General features: G+C 38.5%; 2 protein-coding genes across 5 annotated transcripts in view; both read left to right on the plus strand.

Moving 5' to 3' along the window:
* ppp1r42 (protein phosphatase 1 regulatory subunit 42) overlaps positions 1–14,674 on the plus strand; it is a 61,200-nt gene extending 46,526 nt beyond the window's left edge. For all 4 annotated transcript variants that reach the window (XM_033019369.1, XM_033019368.1, XM_033019370.1 and 1 more), the window contains 2 exons: positions 8,847–8,898; positions 13,998–14,674. In XM_033019369.1, coding sequence (XP_032875260.1) covers positions 8,847–8,898; positions 13,998–14,084 — 139 coding nt within the window. In that variant the 3' untranslated portion in view covers positions 14,085–14,674. The remainder of the gene's footprint in view (positions 1–8,846; positions 8,899–13,997) is intronic.
* Positions 14,675–19,139: 4,465 nt separating this feature from the next.
* tcf24 (transcription factor 24) lies at positions 19,140–23,031 on the plus strand. Its single transcript, XM_033019373.1, has 3 exons — positions 19,140–19,541; positions 20,227–20,700; positions 22,420–23,031. The coding sequence occupies exons 2-3, from the start codon at positions 20,266–20,268 to the stop codon at positions 22,528–22,530; spliced, it is 546 nt and encodes a 181-aa protein (XP_032875264.1). The 5' UTR covers positions 19,140–19,541; positions 20,227–20,265; the 3' UTR covers positions 22,531–23,031.
* The last annotated feature ends 641 nt before the right edge of the window (positions 23,032–23,672 follow it).

Here is a 23,672-nt window from a genome sequence, read left to right on the forward strand (position 1 = left end):
TCCCGATGTTGGGGAAGTCCAGAACAAGTGGTCACAGTTTAAGGATAAGGGGGAAATCTTTTCGGACCGAGATGAGAAAAACATTTTTCACACAGAGTGGTGAATCTCTGGAATTCTCTGCCACAGAAGGTAGTTGAGGCCAGTTCATTGGCTATACTTAAGAGGGAGTTAGATGTGGTCCTTGTGGCTAAAGGGATCAGGGGGTATGGAGAGAAGGCAGGTACAGGATACTGAGTTGGATGATCAGCCATGATCATATTGAATGGCGGTGCAGGCTCGAAGGGCCGAATGGCCTACTCCTGCACCTATTTTCTATGTTTCTATGGTAGCAGCGAGATGAGAACGTGGCCAGGGTGGTGTGATGATACTGGTGACCTTTTTGAGGCACCACTCTCTGTCGCTTCTCCTGCTCCTGCACCTATTTTCTATGTTTCTATTTACCTCATGATTTCAAAAATCCCCTATTTGAAAATTTCATTCATTATTTCCCGAGTTTTTTACCAAAATTGTTCACCAATCTGACATCTTTTTAAAATCTAATGTGATGAAGCTAGCTGATGACGTCACAATGCCTTTGCTCCTCGCGGCCAGCTGTGCAGAATTTTCAATGCGCAGGGGCACTGTTTTCCACGAGCTGCCTCTGCTCCTCACGGCCAGCTGCGCCGCAGCCTGCTGGGCACTGGTTTCCACGAGCTGCGAGATACGTGGCCCCAGTTGCCTTCTCCCACCCACCGGGCTCTGGATTGAAGCCGATGATGAGTTACGTTATCCCCCCAAAAGACTCACAGTCATTTTGACTCCTCCCGATTCACAGTCCACTCGCACATTTTTTAAAATGTTTTTTTTTTCTTCTTATTTCGGTCCGCGCCACCACCCGACGGCGGGAGCGGTCCTCAGTGGAGGCCCCTCCACAAGGGAGTCCCCCCCCACATCGGGGACCTGTGGTGGAGAGTGCCGCACACGGCTGTGGCATGCAACGGACATCTGAGCCGGCTCACGGACTCGCCAGCCGCCCGCCACCTCCGCGGCGAGGAAGAGGCCGCGCCCTACATGCACATGCAGTGTGAGAGGCCGCAGCCCCCGCTCGACCATCCGAAGGGGCCGCTCCCCAAGCCCCGGCCACATTCCAGTCCCACACTCCCGACACCTGGCCGCCTGGTACAGGGGGGGAGGCCGGGAGGGATGGGGGGGATCTCCCCGTCCGTCTGCTCCTGGGCCCGGCCAAGACGGCCACTCGTGGGTCCAGGCAGCGGGCAGCCGACGGCCGCACCGGGGTCGACCGCCTGCCCCTCCTCCGGGCTCACGCCCGCACGTCCCCGGAGAGGGAACACGCTGTCTCCACGGGGACCCTGGAGGCCCTCCGCGAACAGGAGGTCGAGCGCTCCGTTGATAAAGTTGGCGATACATCAACTCGATGATCGCCTGCCTGCAAACTGTCAACATAGGCAGTCCCTGATTGTGTTAATACTCGCACTCGGCCTGCCGTCCGCAGCGCCCCCGCCCCTCCCTTTCTCCCCCCACTTCCCCCCCTCTCCCCCCACTCTCCCTCCCCCCTCCCCCCACCGTGTGTGTGGGGAGTGTTTAGTGTGTGTGTGACGCCACAGCCCCCCACCCCCGCAACTGCACATTGAGGGGACGGAACCCAACGGGTCCCCCTTGGTCTAGTTATTCATAGAATTATAAATAAGCTGTGAAAGTAGCAGATTCTGAAAATTAAACAAGCTTTGATGTTAAGGATTCTTTACTAATTGTGAGTCAACTTGATAATTTATCTCAATATATATTTTTTGTTAATAGAATATTCGAACTTATAATAATGAAGATATCAATATTAAGTTATGAAATATTTATTAGTGTTTAGGTAACATATTTTGCTTGATATCTTATTTTAACTGTCTTGATTACATGTTGGGTGCGGAATGCAGAATTTCTGACTTTAGTCCTGTTTTAATCAACATTGCATTGATGTATGTCTTTGACCTTTTGACAGCTAGTCACTTTAGATGGTTCAGTAAGAAAATGTAAACATTAGTTTGCTCCTTACATTCAAGAATGTTTTGTTGGGTGAAGGTGAAATGGAAAAGATTAATATGTACCCAATGAAGTTTGGAAAATTGAGAGTACAATTAAATAATTGTATGAATAATAGTAGTTAAAAACAGGTTTCACTTAAATACTATTTCCTTCCTTTTGGTCCCCTCCCCCATCAAAAGATTAATGAATAGCCTACTGTTTTGCAGCTTCAAATCCAATCTCATTTTTCCCCCTAGTAAATAAACAACATTTTCTTTTCTGTTAATGACTTGAAGGTTGTATCATTAAATAAGAAAATTAGGCTTTCAGTTTCAGAACAAGATTTTTGTGAAATAGTCCTGTTTTGTGACATTTCATAAAAAGTTTTCCTTCCTTGATTAATGCTGTTCATGTGTCCTAAGGGGGGAAATGGAATGAAATCTCCCTCTGTTTTATTAGGATTGTAGATCTTAGTAACTGAAATGTTGTTGTTCATTCAAAAATTATTTCTGAATATATTGGTCTTTTAGGGTATTTATAAATATATTTTATTAGTGATAAATGAATATCAATTCCCCAATTATGGACCATATCATGACAAAATTATAAATATTTTGACACGGTAACTAAACATTACTAGATATCTGTTTAGAACATGGGTAAATCAAAAATATCACTAACCCACAAAGTAAGCTTATGAGCATTATCAATAAAAATTGTAAAATACTCCAAGAAATCCTAAAATGATTTAAAACAAAATCAAAATCTTGTTTATTTCAGCGTATAATTTTAAATACTAAATGACTGTCGAACTGATGGAAATAGCACAGTATTTCCCCTAAAAGAACATGATATAATTTAGCCATTAACCACAGTAAATGTGCTGTCTGAATCATAATCAAGTGGAAGACAAAGAGGGTTCATAATTTGAGTTTAGATTTATTTAAAACATTTTTATGTGCTGTTTTTTATTTGTTTTAGGATGTGCTGAGTACGGTTTTTTTCTTCTTCTGATTAATAATTAAAATTATTATACCATTTATTGTCTCCAAGGATGTGAAACTGTAGTGTCAACATCACAATCTGTATTGACACTAAGATGATCCAAAGTGCACTGTGGGGAGAGAATGTATAAAACTGGAATGAATACAGTGGATTGGCATTTGTCCTTTCACAATCCTACATTTTGGGGTCCTGACCTCATCCGCCCTTTCTAAAGCTCTAAGTTTAAGGTTAAGCTTTGAAATTCCTTCCAAAACCTCACCATCAGTTCATCTCTCCATTAAGATTTTCAATGTTTTCATATATATTTCTTATGGCACAAGGAGGTCATTCGACCAGTCGCGTTTGTGCCGACTCTCAGAGCAATCACATCTATTGCATTTTCCTCCTTATTTCACTGCAATCTATTCTCTCTCACATGCTCCTTAATGATCACCCCCACTAATAGCTACCTACCATATGTGTAATTTGCAGCAGCCAATTTGACTACCAACACATCTTTGGGAAGTGAAAGGAAACTGGAACTTTTAGAGGAAACTCCTGTGGTCACAAGGAAAATGTGCAAACTCCACACAGACAACGCAGGAAATCAGGATTGAATTTTGGTTGTTGGAAGCTGAACTGTACCGTTCACAGCTCCCAAATTTACACCTCTAACAAAATTTTGGATTACATTGTGAATATCTTCTTATGTAGTGTAATGTTAAATTTTCTTTTAAAATACGAATGTGAAATGTCCCAAAGGTGCTAAGTAATTGAAAGGTGATGTAACTGAAACTTAATTCATTGATGTGGACACGGAGGGAAATAAATCAAAGAGGGTCCTTGTAACTTTCACCCGATTGACCATGTGTAGACAATTTTTAAGAATTAGGTCATGGAGTTATAAGAATAGTGAGTTCACGCAAAAGCCTGATTTAATAATCTGCATAAAACAAGTTCAAATCTCAATGTAGAATGCGGCTAATCAGTGGTTTGCATCTTGCAGTGTAGCCTCTGTATTTCTATTCATGAAGTCTTCTGCGGACAGTGGTCATTGATAAATCCACACCTGAAGAGTATTTCTGATCTGTCGGACAGGTGTTTGGGGATTTTTCTTTATTATAGAGAGAATTCTTCTGTCATCAGCTGTGGAGGTTTTCCTTGGCCTGCTAGCCCCTTTGTGATTAGTAAGCTCACCAGTGCTCTCTTTCTTCTTAATGATGTTCCAAACAGTTGATTTTAGAAAACCTAAGGTTTGGCTGATGTCTCTTAACAGTTTTATTGCTGTTTCTCAGTCTCAAAATGGCTTCTTTGACTTTCATTGGCACAACTTTGGTCCCCATGTTGCTATAAAAGTTTCCAACGGTGATGGAAAGACTGGAGGAAAAACTAGGTGCTGAGAGCTCTCTTGTACCTGCATTAAGGAGGCATTTAAACACACCTGAGCAAATGCAAACAACTGTGAAGCCTTGTAGCCCAAACATTATGTTGCCCTGAAATTGGAGGATTATGTATAAATTCAACTGTAATTTCTACATGGTGAAACCAAAATGAATAAAAATACCCTTTAATAAAATCTGACAATATGCACTTTAACCACATGTGATTTTTTTCTATTACATATCGCAAATTGTGGAGTACAGAGGCAAATAAATAAATGATAGATCTTTGTCCCAAACATTATGGAGGGCACTAAATCTCCAGGATCAGAGTAAGGGGATTGACTTTTAATTGCAGTCTGAAATATTTAACGAATCACACAATTTATCAACCCAATAATAAAATTGGATGAACAATCTGATATCAATCTAAGCTCTACAGTTTCCTTAGTTCGGATGGTAAATCCTGGCTTCAGACTGAATTACATCACTAAAAATTAATTCTTTCACACAATTACAAATCGCCATTTTAGTGTCAAATCATTTGAACCATTCTACTCGCTTTGATTTTTTTGGACTCCAGCTCAGACTATATGAGGCATGTTTATTGTGGCACAGCAAAGTTGCTGCCTTGCAGCGCCGGAGACCCAGGCTCGATCCCAACTGCGGGTGCTGTCAGTAAGGAGTTTGTACGTTCTCCCTGTGACAACGTGGGTTTTCTCCAAGATCTTCGGTTCCTTCCCACACTCCAAAGACGTACAAGTATGTAGGTTAATTGGCTTGGTGTTTGTGTTAATTGTCCCTAGTGTGTGTAGGCGTGTGTTAATGAGTGGGGACTGCTAGTCGGTGTGGACTCGGTGGGCGGAAGGAACTGTTTTCCCACTATCGCTAAAATAAACTAATGACTAGATTGACTCCTCCTCCAATTACAGTTTACCTGCCTCAACAGCAATTCATAGCTCCTATGTTTATCAACTGCTGTATGATCAGTACATGATTGCTCACCGAGGCAGTAAACTACTTTTGTAGTATGTTTCTTTATTATTATCTAGTTAGACAGGCCTGGGTTGTCAAATCAAACCAAGCTTTATCTTAGCTAAATTCATGGACTCAGGTTTATAATTTTAATATTCTCTTGTGAATTGTAAATTGTCCATCAAGCAGATTCACTGGTCCTTTTTCAGCTATACTTTTTATCTCAAAAATGTTTTCCTGTTTAATTATTTGACAATTGGGAAGAGAATTCCACAGAGCTGACTCCACAATTCAGTCTTGAGAGCATTGGCTTAGTTTTCATGCATGGTCTCATCATCGTTAATTCCTGTAAAGTCCAAAAATCTGTCTGGAGCAATATCTTCAAGGCATCTACATTGACAAGCTCCTTGTAAACCCTTACATATATATACTAGACTAAGTGGGACCAGTTGGGTCCCATGTTCTGCTTTATACAGACCTTGTAATAGCTCACATTGCCCAATAAATTAAAAACATTAGATATAAGTAATACTAGATTAAGTGGGACCCGTTGGGTCCCATGTTAACACGGAAGGGCTGGTCCCCCAACGCAATATTCCACCTCTCCACCAATTACAATATTGGTGGCCAGTAGGGGGGGAGCTTTCTGGAGCACTAGTAGGGGTGTTGTGGGCCAAAGGGACTGGTTTCCAAAATGCTAATATGGACATTGTGGGCCGAATGGATTCTTGGGCTGGCAGCTCAGTCAGTCAGGCCTGGTGGGCTGGCAGTTCGCTCACAGCTATTCCTTGAAATTCCATTTCAAGCAGAGTGCAGGCCACCAAATTCAAATGCAATTTCATACCGTTTCAAGTGAAGTGCAGGCCACCAAATTCAAATGCAATTTCATACCATTTCAAGCAGAGTGCAGGCCAGCAAATTGAAATGCAATTTCATACCATTTCTAGCAGAGTGCAGGCCACCAAATTGAAATGCAATTTCATACCATTTCAAACAGAGTGCAGGCCATCAAATTCAAATGCAATTTCATACCATTTCAAGCAGAGTGTAGGCCACCAAATTGAAATGCAATTTCATACCATTTGGGCTTTATATGCCTGCCCCCCCCCCCCGGAAGGGGCGTTACCTTCATCGTGGTGATTGACAGGCGAGAGGACCAATCAGCTGATCTCAAGATTTCTTAAACATTCATAACTGTTTTCTTTTTCATCGATCGGAAAATTCCTCGTGGCTGCCTCAGCGGGGGAAGTGCGAGTAAGATGGCCAAAAATCATAGCGATATAGGGTAGCGTTTTTTCTAAAATCAATATAGAGCGCAGACAGGAAGTGGTCAAAATGAGGCTTTTAGTTAGATTGATGGCAAGTTAGAAATAAAATATGCTTATCTAGAATATTATTGACTGCAAGACCGTTTATAGTGGAGTTCCACAGAGTTTAGTATCAGGTGCCGTGCTTATTAATGGTGTATATCCATGATTTGAATTTAAATGTTAATACTAATACTAACTTTACTGGAGATTGCAAAATTGGCATTGTGGCCGAGTGCATGGACCGAGTCCTATGCTGCAGAACCTGATCGAAGCTTATAAGATTATGAGAGGCATAGATAGGGTAGACTGCCATAACTTCTTCTCAGGTAGCTTTAAGATGAGAGGGGCTGGTGTTGGGAATCCATGGTCACTATTAGGCTGCACCATTTGGAATGTCCAGCAAATGTTACTAGTCTTTAAAAGAGAAGTGACTTTCTGGTCACTTAGGCCACATTTGGAAGGAAACTGATAAATACTAATGTTATTTTCTACCTGAATTAATTTAATAGTCCTTGCTACTTCCATAATTCAAATTTATCCCTTCGGCACTCCCTACATGTCAGAACATAATCAATTGCTTTTTAATAAGTTTGGATTCTTTCAATTAGGTAAAGTGATGAATAACACAGGTGAAAAACACTCCTATCTTTCAAATAGTTGATATGCATCAATTAATGCTGTAATTTTGCCAGGTCTATTTGTGATCAGAAATAAGACAAGTGTTTAATATACCATTGGCCCCAACCTTTCAATCACTGGATTTATCAAAAGCAGATTGAGGCAAAAAGAGAATTCCCAATTTCCAAATTGTTCACAATTTCATTGAAGTTGCAGCATAAGTCTACATAGCCTAATTTTTCACTGACTTTTCTAATATGAAATACTCTTGGATTCAAGCAGCTATGCATCAGAAGCTGTGATACTGAGCATTAAATGATCTGCTGAGCTCACTTATACTTGACGACATGTGTAAGAAGGACTGTACATGCTGGTTTAAACCGAAGAGACACAAAAAGCTGGTGTAACTCAGCGGGACAGGCAGCATCTCTGGAGAGAAGGAATGGGTGACGTTTCGGGTCGAGACCCTTCTTCAGACTGGTTAGGTATAAGGGAAACAAGAGATATAGACGGTGATGTGGAGAGATAAAGAACAAGGAATTAAAGATATGCAAAAAAATTGGCACATAATCCTCCGACATGTCCGCTGCCTCCAATGGCATCCCACCCCTAGCCGCATTTTTCCCATCTCCACCGCTTTCCGCCTTCCGCAGAAACCGTTCCCTCCCCAACTCCCTGGTTAACTCATCCCTTCCCATCCAAACCACCCCCTCCCCAGGTACCTTCCCCTACAACCGCAGAAGATGTTACACCTGTCCACTTGTCAACTTCTGTACATCGGCGAGACAAAGCGCAGGCTCGGCGATCGTTTCGCTGAACAACTCTGCTCGGTCTGCCTTAACCTACCTGATCTCCCGGTTGCTCAGCACTTTAACTCCCCCTCCCATTCCCAATCTGACCTTTCTGTCCTGGACCTTTATTGTCAGAGTGAGGTCCAGCGCAAATTGAAGGAACAGCCCCTCATATTTTGCTTGGGTAGCTTACACCCCAGCTTTCCCTCTCTCTCCATCCCCTCCCCCTTCCCAGTTCTCCCACCAGTCTTACTGTCTCCGACTACATTCTATCTCTGTCCCGCCCACTCCCGAAATTAGTCTGAAGAAGGGTCTCGACCCGAAACGTCACCCATTCCTTCTATCTAGAGATGCTGCCTGTCCTGCTGAGTTACTCCAGCATTTTGTGTTTATCTTCAATGTAAACCAGCATCTGCAGTTCCTCCCTACACACTTCAATTATTTCACATTTTACTGATAAAAACAATTGTAATGATATATAAATAAAATAATTATAATGCAATTTACATAGCACTATGCAAGGTTTAAAATGCTAATTTATCTTATCTCCAAAAATGTCATCATTTTCTCTCTCTAAAATTACGTTAGTTTACCAGTGTCAATACAGTTTTCCTCTGACATCAATGAAAGCATTTAAACAGAGACCATGGTGTTGTTCAGGTGTGGCTGATAAATCTAGTACATCATTGATGTATCACAGATATCCTGTGACACTATTATCATTTTTACTCAATACGGTCACTCTAAGAAAGCCCTTTCATTTTCATTCCTTACAGATCAGACCCACTGGAATTTTTATTGCTGCCTTCGCCTAACATCATGTCCAAGGTAGAGTACACAACCATGATAAGATAATATCATTGTTTTTACTTTTTGAAATAAAAAATGAAATACACGAAATGTTTATGATAGCTAAATGAAGATAATAATGTTCTCTACAGATGTGAGTATAAAATCCAAACCACCATCAGGAAAGATTATGATCAACTGTTGGTGCTAAGTTAAAATATTTTAAATCTAAACCATAATGATTATAAATTCCATAACTTTGCTATTGTGAATAGACTTAGCACAAAGGACCTTTGATTACACCAAGGATTACGAGATGTATTATCTAACTCAATGAAATGTTCCTGCGTGTTAGGTGAACTTTAATATTGCTTTACATTTAGGCAATAATTTACTTATTATCTATTGCTGGTGATACTTTGTCCACATTTGCGCTACAGTATTGAAAAATAGTTCTAAAGGGAAGTATTTATGTGCACTGTTTTTGGAATTGCAACATATGGGATGTTGTGATCTTACTTTGATTATTTAGGAAATCTCTATACACAATTTGCTAAACTACTTGAATTTCCTCCAAATATTTCATTATTGCTTCCGTGTCATTCAGGAACCTCACTGGCATAGATTATCTGTGATCATTCACGCAGTCTTTATTGTGGAACATTTATGTTGATTAAAGTCATAAGTATCATAAAGCTTTACCACACGGAAACAGGTCCTTCAGCCCAAATCTTTCATCTAATTAAGTGGATAACTGAACTGGATCCACTTTCCTGCACCTGCACCATATCCTACCAAATATTTCCTATACATGTACCTGTCTAAATGTTTTTTAAATGCTGTCTCCCCTACTACCATTTTCACTGGCAGCTCATTCCATGCATAAACTCACTCGCTCTCTGTTTCTCTCTGGGAGAACGCGCAAATTCCACACATTTCTCTTGTTTCAATTTGTATTTCTTTTACAAGATTAAACTTACCAAAACTTATCTTGATATTAAGTTTCAGTTTTAGAGTTCATCTTTATCTACACTTAATACTCTAGCAATACTATATGTGATATGCTAGAACACCTTTTAACTCTATGCGCACACTAATATTCAAACAAATCCTGCTGGATGTCAAGGTATTAATAATGGACCTCTGCATTTCCATTGGGTAAAAAAACAGCATTTGGTTGGTTAATTGTTGGACATTTATAACTGGAGGCACACTGAATAATTATTGTAAATTGCCTGTCGCACACAGATTATTTATAGGCTTTCTTTCCAGCCAATTCACATAACTGATTTGTTTGTTTACCTTGGGGAGAAAAAACGATTTCTTCATATTAATCATCATTTAAAGCCATGAAGTAGTTTGCAAACAAATAATAAATAACTTATTTGCTGCAAACAAAACATGAATGGGTGAATTGACCCATGTTATCATATAGATAAATGTGCTATGGATCTTGACAGGGCTAATGACAACCAGGTGTAAGTTAAGGAGGATTCCTAGTTCATGGTTTACATTTACAATATTTACTAATTTACAATATTTGATTGAATTTCCCCCATGTGCTGGAGCAGAACATTCTTTCATGTGTGGGGAAACCCAGAAGTGAGAGCATTGCTTTTTAACCTAGTTACCATATTAGTACATTATTTCATGGTTTAGTGATCAGTTAGGGTGAAATGATGATATGCAAGAGTTCATTTCAATTCCATATTTTAAATCTTAAATTTAAAATTTAAATTTCCATCCATAAAAAAACAAGACAATTGATGGATCCTGGAGTTGTAAAGAGGAAACAAAGAACCAAATGATGAAGTGCAAATACCCATTCCCAACCCCTTGATTTAGTCATGCATGAAGTTGGCACCAAGAATATGATGTCATACTCATTGATTCACTGACAAAACTGATATAATGGCTCAACAGTTAAGGGTCAGTATAGTGGCAATTTATCTAAATCCTGTAGTGCCTCATACCCCTGACTCATCACTTTGTCCTCTTAAACCAACTCCAACACATCATTCCTCACATCAAATCACCTTCATACTACACTTTCTATGTAGTATATCTGCCCAATTTCTACTGACATTTAACCTCATCTTTGTGTACAATAGCAGAAAATGCTTGAAAAATAACAGGTCAAGTGGGGCCAGAAATAGTGTTGACATTTTGGGTCAAAGACCCATCATCAAAACTGGAAAAGTAAGAAAACAAGCACAGTTTAATACAGCCATAGAGCATGAGGAAAAAACAAACAATGTCAAGTTCAGAACACTTCAACGTACCTTACAGATGATGCAGTGCTATACCTCAAGTTTACATTGGGCATAATTGAATCAACATAGGAAGCCAAAGACTTTGGGTGGAAAATTAAGGTGACAGATGACTGAAAGGTTAGGGTCATCCTTGTACAGTGAACAATGTTGTTCTGCAAAGCATTCACCCAACCTGCATTTGATTTTTCCCTTGGAGAGGATACCACACCATGAGCACTAAATGTGAATTGCTGACTTACTAGAAGGACATTTTTAGGTTTCTCTTTCATGGAAAAGGAAGAGGTAAAAATGCTAGTGATACCTTGCTCTGCCCTGATGAGGTATTCTATATTGGTGCTTTAAAATATACTAAAATAACCCTGGCCATGGTTTTCCTTCCATCAAAGTTGAAAGAGCTCTCAACCACTTCTTGTCTATTTCCCAGCTCCCCTCCATCCAGACAGAATTATTTTCCTCGCCTTCACATCCATCGGCTTCTACGTTCAACAGATCAACCTGTGTGACTTCTGCCACCTACAACAAGATTCTACCACATTGTGCACTTTTCTCCTTTCCATTCCTTCTGCTTTCTGAAAGGATAGTTCCATCTCTGACTACTTGATTTAGTCTTCCATCACCTATCCACTTCTCATGGCACTTTCCCATGCAACTACAGGAGAGGCCAGAAATGGACCAGCAGAGAGTTCTTATCCAGCTAAATACACTTCAGTTAGTTTATTATCTATTAAAAGCAAACAGATGTAAATGATAGACCTGTAAAGTAGCACTAATAACCTGTTTACTAATGCACACACATAACTAAAATCCAGAGGCAATTTGAGAGTTACTGCCCTTGACATCAAAGCAGCATTTAACTAAGTGTGGCATTAGGAAACCCTGATATGATGACCTGGAGTACCATAATGCCTTCATTCAAATTCCAGAAATGAGCACACTGACAACAGCTGTCTGATTTTCCATGGAGGTAAGCAGAACTTCTATTGCAGAAGTTGACCTTCCAGTGTAACATTCAGTTATTGGATGACTCTTGCTTGTGCTGCCGGGGACTTTAGCAGGCTTTGAACCATTGGGTCTATGGCATTGTACTGAGCTAACAACTCTCACCAGCTGGTAAAGATGAGCTTTTGTTTCTGTGCAAAACTATCTGAAGTTGGAGCTGCATTCTGCATGACTTCTCACTTTTGCTTTTCAGCAAGCATAACTGTCCTAAGTATTTCAACATCAGCATTAGCTGCCACAATTGGACTCCACCTTTCCTTGGTGACACACCAAATAGTTCTATTTTCACAATTACAAGAAATGATCTTAATATTAACACTGTCAGAAGCTAAGATCTCCTTCTAAACCTCAAAGGCAGTTACATGATTTATGTTTATCGTACAACCCACTTAGTCTAGTTATCAATCTAGACTCTGCGTATTGTCTCCAAATCAAATGTAACACTTCTCAACTCCCTGCCCCACAGACCGCAATCAGTAAGGATAGGTGACAAAACATCCCCCACGATGATGCTCAACACTGGTGACTCCAAGGCTGTGTTATAAGCCCCTAACACTCCCTATACACTCACAACTGTGAGGCCAAATTTTGCTTTAACTCAATTTACAAGTTAGCAGAAGACACTTCCATAGTGGGCTAAATCTTAAACAATAATGGGATGGGGTATAAGAAAATGAAAGAGCTGAGGAATATGATGTCAAGACAACAACCTCAATGTAAGCAAAATGAAGGAGCTGGTTATCAACTTTAGGAAGTGGATTGGAGCATCCGGTCTGCATCCGTGTGATTAAGTGGAGGTGGTTGTCAGCTTCAGGTTCCTCGGTAAAAATATTACCAACCTTTTGACATGGTCCAATCACATTGACACTACGGCTACGAAAGCACATCAACATCGCGTTAGAAGAATGAGGAAATTCAGCATGTCTCCAACAACTCTTACTAATTTCCACAGATGTACAGTAGAAAACATCTTATCAGGATACATACTGTAACAACTTAGTCTGGCAACTGCTCTGCCCAAAACCACAAGAAATTGTAGAGATGTGGACCCCCACCCAATCAACTCCATATACCTCAGGCTGCTTTGGGAAAGCAGCTAACATAATCAAGTACCAGTTACACCCCAGTCATTCCCTCGTAGCTTGCAACCCAATGGCATGAACATTGGGTTCTTCAGTTTTAGGCAACTAGAAAGCATTCCCCTCTCATTTCTTCCCCCTAAACACCCCCTCCCCATCCCCATCCCTGTGCCCCACCAGACCTCCCAACTATTTCTCCCTTCACTTCCCCTTCCACCTGCATTTGTTTCTCTAGCTTCACAATGTTCATCTCTTCAATCCTTCGGTATCTCACCTTCTGTCTTTTCATCCCTGCTCATTATCTGCCTCAGCCCCTCCTCGATCAGCCTATTAACTCCAGGCTTTGTCCTGCTCCTCCTCTCTTCCACCTGCCCCCATAATCATGCTGAAGTGGAATCCCGACGGGAAACATTACCTATCCATGTTCTCCAGAGATGCTGTGTCACCCGCTGTTTCTCCAGCACTTTGGGGTTTTTTTGTTTGTAAACTAGCATCTGCAATTCATTGTATCCACATTCTCCCCTCCCCTGTTGTGTCCAGGATATAAAAGCTTGATTCAGGAACAGCTTATTTTCCGTAGTTGAACCAATACAAATAGGTATGCACAAAAAACTGCAGATACTATTTCACCAAAAAGTCGGTAAAAATTTATGAATTTGAAGATACTAATAGGAGTAGACTTTCCTCAATGGAGTCAAGAAAACATGGGGATCGAAATGATTTTTTTAAAAAAAGATTTTTTATTATTGAGAAAATGGGTTGTAAATGCATCTTTCTTTTACCACAGAAACGAGATTTAAGAAAAGCCGCCACCTCTCACTCAGTTGAGAATATTGCTGAAACTGGTCGCAGCATTACTGATGTCGCAAACTGAAAGCTAAGATCCAAACAATAGCATCACTGCTCACAGATCTTGGAAGCAATTTAGTTGGTTTAACTTTAAGATCAATTGAATGTCAGGTATTTTTTTTACTTTTTTTATTTCAATTTCAAGACTTTATGGTCCGGTCATTGTTTTGTTTTTACATATTAAATGGCAATTCCAAACGAATTAACACAGTGGCCACCAAATGTCTTTGCGTGGATTAAAATGTTGAAGAACGGTTCTGGTTCGGATTCCTGCATGCGGTTGTATTAAAATGATTTACATTGCCCCAGCATAACTTTGGTTATGGGTTTGATCGAATTCATTGCCTTATGTTTAGACAATTGATTATAATATGTTGACGCAGAAAATGACGAATCTTGTTCATTGAACTTGCCGATTTGTCGAATGGCAAAGTTTCAACAGTATTAGTGTCAAACTTAAGATTCCCTGCGTTTGCAGTTTCCCCCCATACTAATTTCAGATTCCCATCATTGCTGCTGTTACTTGTATTGTTTGTGTTGTATTTCGAAAACTGAATGTTTCAGTGTCAAAAATATTGAAGCTTCAGAACAATAAATGAATAACTAGCACAGAAACTTACAATGGAGTATCGTCCCTTCTCTTTCAGCGATTAACTAACAGACCGTCTATTCCATTTTCGATTCTTTAAATGTGTCATTATTAAATAACACGCGTTTTATTATTAACTCCAGTATTTCGCCTCCATAGTACCAAATTTAAAGTTAAAAGTAGACACACCTGCACTCTTGTTGGCTGGTTAAGTTGACCGAACTGTCAAAGAAGACGAGTTACTTTGCGTGGAGATGCAGAATTGCATTTATCAAATTAGACCACATAACATTTTAGGTTGTTATTGGTGAAATCATACATTTAAATCCACAAATTATGTACTCAACGTAAACTGGTTATCACATACGCCTCTGCACCATTTCTTTTTGTAAACGCAAAAAGTAAAAGGCAATATTTTGACATTTAATACTTTAAAGTAAAACAATCTTATTCTTGATTTTTTTATTTTTATAAACGTAATAATCTTTCGTGATTCTAAAAACAACACACAATATAAACATATGGAATGTTCTGATAATTCATGAACAAAAATTGTTGCTAGGCATCTTTATAAAATTATATCGGGCATATTTGGTAACATATCGATTTATGATATACAGTCTAAACTTTTCTGCTTCTACAGATAGTTAATATTAACTGCAGAAACTACTAACATTAAACAGGATTCGAATTATATACGCTGACGGAGAGTCGTTTAATGTTTCAGGCACATTCTACACTTTCTAGCTTCCCCTTTGCTCTAATGTGCTTGAGTTTGATCTGATTGTATCTATGCATGATATGTGTGATCTGTTTGGATAATATGCAAAACTAAGCTTTTCACCTCGATGCACGTGACAATAATAAACCTAAATATGAAACATCAACCGTACGCCAGAATATGAATAAGCTATATGAAATATAGCAAACCTTATCTGTGCCCCTCATCTTCGTTGATAGATTTGAACTGCAGAAACAAAGTACATGTTTACCCCAAAGCAATGTCAATGCCTAAGTAATTGAGTATCGATATAAGGAACTGCAGATGCTGGTTTAAAAAGCAGCTGTTTTTTTAATTGATCTGAATAATTTTTACACAATTACATACATAGAAATAATATTTATTTGACTTCCAAATGTTATCATCGGATGTATGGGGTGTATATTGTTTAACAGACTTTTGAATTAACCACGTTTTACTGAGGTGGACACGGATGCGTACAGAACACAAGATAATGTTGAACTTTTCTGATTTGCAACCGACGAAAATCAAGTTCGTTTTAGAAAACAAATGTTACAGGTAAACGTTATTCCAATTGGAATGAATTGTGAAGATTGTATTTCCTTGAAATATGTTGACGTGTAAATATTAATACGCCAAATTACCTATGTGATGTTTTTCAAAAAGCTGACGTTGAATCGGTTTCCATTTCTAATGAAAGGTTTTAAAATCCAGTCTTGATTATCCTAACTGACAGGTGACTGAAGCGTTTGTCTTCGAAAAACAACATTTATTCTATATAACAATGAAACCCTTAAAATATATATTATGCTCTAAATTGACGTTTTGGCTTCAAGATTCTTTAATATTATGCCAAAACTTGTATTCCTTTTTACTGGGTCCATCATGTATTCCTAATGAAAAGCATTTCGGGAGGACGGCAATAGCGGGGATATGGAGTTGGGTCACAGATCTGCTACAATTTAATTGGGAGACAGAATTTCTCAGAGCTAAGTATCCTATTTCTGTTCTAACTCGCAAAAAAATACGGAGTCATATTTTTACACTTTAACAGCAGATATCAATAAAAAAAACCTGCGTAGGAAGGAACTGCAGATGCTGGTTTCAATCCTAGACACAAAATGCTGGAGTTTCAGCGGGACCGGCAGCATCTCGGGAGAGAAGGAATTGTGACGTTTCGGGTCGAGACCCTTCTTGAGACTGATAAACAGACTAATAAAAACATGTGTATGGGGAGTAAAGTTGCATCCATAATTAAGAGAACAGTTAGTGTGGCAAAAATATTGTTTTCTTTATACATTAAACATCTTGTATGTGTCGAAACAATAAAATAACCGAGAAAATTAATAAATGGAACAATAAGCTAAAAATATAAACTTTCTTTTTTTTTAAACGTAACACTACATTACTGATAGATCGAATACTAAAAAGTAAGTTTTCAATTGAACATTTGATTAAATTATAGCAGAAATATTTGAAGGAATATTTTGAATAAGAAGACTATGAACAATAATTTAAATGAAAATTGAAATTGCTGCTAAACACAACTCACGTCAGGCAGCCCTGTAGAATGGGAAATAGCTAATCTTTCATCAGAATGGTAACTATGAATGATTTTTTTGAAAATCATAGCATCGTACACAATATTTCTGATATGCTTAATAGTTAGGTCATTTGTGCGCATTTGCATATAACATGATGCAGGTGTTCTTTATCTACATGTATCTGATGGTGCAGCAGATCAACTATGATATTTAGTTATGGAATGGGTATTCCATTTGCTAAACATAAACGCTTGTCAAGAATATAGCACTTTCTTTCATTATAATGTCCGATTACAAATGAAATGTGTTGCGTGCTTGTGTCTTCACTTTTGCTGCTGCATGTAATTCAAATTCACCTTTTTATAAATATTCAAGCTTTCACTATATCAAAGAATATGGTCAAAATTATTTCTAACGAGTCCATTTTGTTACCTCAAATCCCCCGTGTTTAATCAAGAAATACCCAGTAATCATGGGACTTTTGTGGTGGCACCAAAAATATACCTAAATCTTACAGAAGGCAGCTAATACAAGCATTCCTGACTCTTGGCTGTTATGATATAACATCATTAAGTGGTTTTTTTCTCAATCTGTTGATTACAACTTGAATTATGATTTAAAGGTGTTTTTTGGGGGTCAGGTCGCTTGTATATTCATGTATGTAATGGTGTCTGCGTATTATTTACAACCTTGTGTCAAAACATATTTTAAAACATTCTTCTTCCTTTGTTTTCTGAATGATAATCGCATTTCGTTTTTTGGACGGTTCAAAATTTGGACACAACAATTATTATGGAGAATACGCGTTTTTTTTAGATCAATTAGGTTACAATCTGCTCGCGGGTGTAGGAGCTAGATTACAACTTTGTCCCCAGAGCTTTCCCATCACATATACTGCGCCAAATCCATACCTTCTCTGTTGTTGACATTCTCTATAAAACATTATTAACATGCAATAAATGTTTCTTTCCAGTAATATTGTTCATAAAGAAAAAAATGATTCTTAATAATAATAAGATACTCATCTTGATTAAATTCTGGGTAAAAATAAAATAAACATGATTGACAAAGACAATGTTACTCCGTCCGATAAGGAAATCAACTCGTCGTTTTCGTAGCAGAAATAACATGGAGGATAAGACCGTTATTGTCACGTCACAATGTTTAAATGTTTGGTGTCCATTATCATATAATTTTAATGTTGCAAACTCGCTCAACATTTTGTTCATTTGATTTTCGCCATTCACTTGAAATGTTTACTACTCCACGTGATCTGCCGGTGTATTTAATAAAAGTTAGTAATGTATCATTAAACTTTAAGCTGAAACTCTACTGTAGTACAGTTGCGTTCCACTATCGGACAAGTCACGCCACCTACATGGTGCTAGGCCGATGCAGCGTCCTCGTACGGGGACGTGAAATATCCCATTGTATCATTGCTAGTGGAGTGGTGCCTGGTCAAGATTGACTCCTCAATCAACTTTACCAAAATAAAATAGCTGCCCATTATTACATTGTTGTATATGGGGGCTTGTTGTGTGCAAATTGGCTACCTCTTTTCTTTATCATAACTGTGCCCAAACATTGAATTGGCCGGTAGACACAAAATGCTGGAGTAACTCAATCTGGAGAGAAGGAATGGGTGACGTTTCGGGTCGAGATCCTTCTTCAGCTGGAAGTGTTTTAGGAACATCCAGGGCTAAAGAGGCGCCGTAAAATGTAAGCCTGTATTTAATGCAACTTCTGCTTTAATGTATATAATGTACCTTCTGCCATTATTTTAGCTCTGTCGAAAAATAACATATTTCCACACAATTTCGTCGATATAACACCTAGCAAAATAGATTGTTATTGAAAACTCCCGTGCCTTTAATGTAAAGGTCGACATTCCGATGGGAAGTACCAATGTAGCTCAACTCAAAAGTAAACAGAATGAAAATTGTGTTTTGCTAACAATATAATTTGATATTCATTTTTCAGTTGGATACCATTATCCTTACAATACTGCAGCGAATATTAAGGCAATGTAAATATACGTGATATCAATTGTGCTTTTAACGTAGCTCAAATAACTTAGAGTCGTTGCGATTAATTGAGCACTCTTTGCATTGATTTATGTGGCAGTAAAATATACATCACTGTCTTTTTTTTAAATACTCGATATATTTCCATTTGGTTGCAAAATGTAAATTAGACCACCTTGATCTTTGCGCATTTTTTTTCTGTTTAAAAGTAATCTGCGCTGGACGCAGACTGGGATGTGATCACTTTAAGAGAGTTGGCGTAGGAGTCCTATTACTTGTTAGTGAGCGGTGGCTACACGGTGATTAATTGGCCCTCAGAGGAGCGACTGTCAGCGCTTTGAGCTGTCAACGACTGGTTCCAGAGGCAGGAGGGAGTTCATTCAGGTGTGCACTCGACGCTCTTCTCCACCAAAGCTCGAAGCCGAAATCATTACCACCGTTGCTTTATAAGAAGGTTCGGCTTGGGGGATAGAAAGAGCCCACTCCTGCATTTTAAACAAGGATAACACGCTTGGACATGGAAAGCTTTCACAGCGACCCTACGTAACAAATTCCACAATCAACGCTGGATTCCTGCAAGAAGGTAATTTTAAAACTCTATGTAACACATTAGCACGCGTTTCCGTTTACAGAAAAAAATCGCCATGTATATATACAGCGTTGGTTTATTCTGGTCTGCAGCAAAAACAAAGCAGGGGCGCCATGTATAGAACGCCAAAATACAAGTTTGGTAGTTCACAGATTTAGGACACACGGAATTTCTTCATTTTTTCAAAATATTTACAGATCGCTGAAACCAATTGGCGCAGCTTAAAGATTGTAGGGCGATATTACATAGAAACATGGAAAATAGGTGCAGGAGGAGGCCATTCGGCCCTTCGAGCCGTTTCAAACTTGATTTTGCAACTGGTTATTGTAGTATGTCTTAACTCATTGTTGTAACTTTCTTTACTGCAAAACAAAACTATATATGTTTGGAACATTGGCTAAATTTGATACTTACATAGCAAAATAAAGATCCAGAGACTGCAGATGCTGTGATCTGGAGCAAAAAAAACAAGCTGCTGGGGGAACCCAGCGGGCCAGGCGGCATCTCTGGAAGCAAGGGGCGTCCAGTTAATCGCAACGACTATGAGTTATTTGATACACCATTCCTCACAAAGCACAATTCATCTAGTGTGTATATATATGATCGATTTTATTCATGTCACAATTTAGAAAACTAAATCAAACGCTGTTAAATTAGATTGAATGTATTTATTTTTCAGGTTGACACTTACCTATGACCATTGCGTTTGTCCCGGGGAATGGTTCAGCCTAAAAAAAGTCCAATGGATTCTGCAGCCGTTTCAAAGGCCGTAATCGAGGATAGTCCAGGTTCCAGCCCCAGTCCCAGCCCCTGTCCGGATTCCGATTCTCTAACCTGTCCCACTCGAAAGCACTCTGAATTGCAATCTCGCCCGAAAGTGGTTCGCATCAGGGGCAGGCCTGCAGCAGCAAACGCAGCGCGGGAGCGGAGCCGAGTACAAACCCTGCGACATGCTTTCTTAGAGCTGCAAAAAACTCTACCGTCAGTCCCTCCGGACACTAAACTGTCCAAACTGGATGTCCTAATCCTAGCAACCACCTATATTGCACATCTAACCCGCACCCTGGAAGAAAGTTTGGAGGAAGGAGAAGGTCGAAGATCTGCTGAGTTAATGCATTCCCTCAAAGTGGACGGATATCTGCATCCGGTCAAAGTAGGAACAATGCCTCTTTATTGTGAAAATATATGTTTTAATCGTTTCGCTTAAATAATCTGCCCCTTCTAAATATCCATTGCAATTGTAGACTTTCTATAAACAGTGTAACATTCCAAACATACTTTGAGCCTTCAATATTTTAACATTCACTTAAAACGATAATTCAAGAAATGTATACATTCAAATACATATCGAATAATTTTCTCTCTATTACTATATATGATCTCGTTTTGTTAAATGATCAACTATGCGATGGGTGCGACGAGCAGGCAGTTTTGATAAAAGGATTGTTGGCAGATTCCGAACGTATGAAATCACCCAGAACACAGATGGAAAACTGCGTAATTTCCAATGGTTTGAAATGCAAACTAGAGAAGAAAAATTCTCCCTCACTCCCGTGTAAAGTGAAGCACACCTTTTAAAAAGGACTCACGTTTCACTTTTCGGCTTTCTTAAATTAAATTGTCAACTGCCCACAATAAATCAACACATTGAAAACTAATTTTGTTAAACTTTTTGCTGGCTAGTACTGAAGTCAGAATATTGAGTTTTTGATCTATCAATTGCTGGACATTCTTTGACTTTTTCAGTTATGGACTCAAACTCTGCGGTTTTTTTAAGGTACTCCTAGATTCGAATAGCTCAAAATGAAAGTAGCAATCCCTAAAATGTTCACGTTTCTCAGAAATCTGGTTTTAAGATGCGCCCAAATTTAAAATGAGAAACGAGCCGAAAATTGGACAGAAAATATATGAGAAAACAAAATAAATTTTTTTTAAAAACGAAGACAGTCTAATATCCAATATCAAAGTATTTATTCCTGCCTTACCGATCATATATTTGAATTTCAACACAATCCATTTGCCATTGCGAATAGTTTTAGTTTGAAGTTAACGTTAATGCTTAAAAAAAATGAAGGTAAACTAAATGGAAATAGTAAAAAATGTTGCAATTCCAATATTGCGGGAGTATTTTGTCGTACATTTTTTAATTTTATCGGTCTGTATTGATCTGGGTAAATGTTGTGCGTAACTTTATTCTTCTACTTTAATCTCCAGCAGTTTAAATCCATTACAACCATTTGTGCAGTATAACTGGAAGTACTAACCATTGTTTAAATTACAGTCTGATAACACTTGCATCAATCATAATTAAAAATACAAATGTCATGTAACATAAAACGACGTTTTCAAGTAATTACGACTGAAAAACTAAGCTAAAAACACACACATAAATTATCATGACGATTCCTTGCTGAAGATGTACTTATTCCCCACACATATCTGAATCGGGGAAATTGTAAATATTACTCGGAAACACGGCTCCAATATGTAAAAATCAACTTCCAAAATGTGTAACGTCGCCAATATGTTTTTATAATTTAACACTAATATAACGGATGACTGTAATTGCAATACATTGAATCGGTAATATCTCAATTGTAATTTTGTATTTGAATTGGTCTGATGTAAACAATAATCTCAACGCCTCCCAAAAACACAATTGTTGTGCATGGTCGAGGGGCATGCAGGTATCACATTTATCTGACAATCGGTGAAAACAAAATACTTGGCCAATATATATAAAACAAAAAGCGTTTTGTTTGACAGGCGTTCTGATTTTAAACCGCCGATTTATATTGTATGTTTATTTTTTTTAATGAAACATTCGGACCAGCAAGTGTTATAAATATTTATCTTCCTTCATGAATTTCAGAAATGGCCGATGCGATCCAGGTTGTATGTCGGTGCAACGGGACAGTTTCTGAATTCGGGTCAATCGGAGATTCAAACTCAAGCAAAGACGACCAACCCCGACCCCGTCTAAATAGGAGACTACCTCAAAACTCAACGCACGGCTTCTAACGTTAATTGTCGAACCAAAGTCACATTGGCTATTCTTAAATTGGCTTTTTGAAACGTAAATGAACATTATCAAGATACAGATATTCACAGAAATAAGTAAACATATATACAGTACAGTAATTGAAGAGAACTATTCAAATGAAAGTGATGATCTAAAAAAAATCGTTTAATTTTAAATGTATGAAAAACATGAACATATTTCGCGATTTACTAATAAACCAAGCGTTATTTGTGAAATCTTTAAATAATGCGTGCCGGAGACCTTTCAGTGATGTCCGACGTAATGACATTGAAGCACCGTCGCTTCAACTTTGAGAAGTGAGGAAGTTGACATTTTCAGTTCAAGTGTTTACTGCTTCTGGTGCTGAAAGGCTTGAGTCGGGTTGCCGGGATTGAAAACTCAGCGCGACTGATCGGCTGTGCACTTTCAATTCAAATAGGTTTGCACTAAAATCAGGAATGATTAGCAAAGTAACGTTGTGCGCAGCTGGGCGTGCGCACTTTGATTGTTGAAACTTTCAAAAACGTAATCATCTTCGAAATGATTGAAATCTTTGTGAAACTATCCAGTGGTCAATATACGATCAACCAGCCAAGCTAACAGATTTGTACCAAACTGTTACATAATTGAAATTAATCAAAATCATGCGTCCAATATGTTAGGTAATCTGACCACCCTTATACCATGGAGAATAATAAGCACATATTAACACTGAACTACTTATTACTTTGTTTTAAAATTACTTGGCGATATCCAAAATTATCCACATTTTTGGAAGAATAATTTACGCTGGTATTTATCTTACTGTATTGATCGAAAATAAAATATCTGTCCATTTATTTAAATTGTCTGATTCATCATTTCAATTTCGCTTAGGCAATCATATCAATATTTACAGCAATTATTGATGGAAAAGGTGGATCAAAATCTTGGTTTAATTATTTGATATATTCAAAGAGAGAAGGTAATGTCGGATATTTTCATGTATATTTATATTTTCAAACTTACTCACACCTACAATTTGTATTATTTTAACATAATCTTTATGATCTAAATTGCACAAAATCGGGTTGGATTGAATTCATGTATCAAATTTGATGGGT

The sequence above is a fragment of the Amblyraja radiata genome, chromosome 4 (assembly GCF_010909765.2).
Source record: "Amblyraja radiata isolate CabotCenter1 chromosome 4, sAmbRad1.1.pri, whole genome shotgun sequence".
Lineage (NCBI taxonomy): Eukaryota > Metazoa > Chordata > Chondrichthyes > Rajiformes > Rajidae > Amblyraja > Amblyraja radiata.

Excerpts from the sequence above, each read along its gene's own strand:
- tcf24 (XM_033019373.1), top strand. The coding sequence starts at position 20,266 with ATGGTTCAGCCTAAAAAAAGTCCAATGGATTCTGCAGCCGTTTCAAAG. Across the intron at positions 20,701-22,419 it reads GATATCTGCATCCGGTCAAA|AAATGGCCGATGCGATCCAG; the intron begins GTAGGAACAATG and ends CATGAATTTCAG.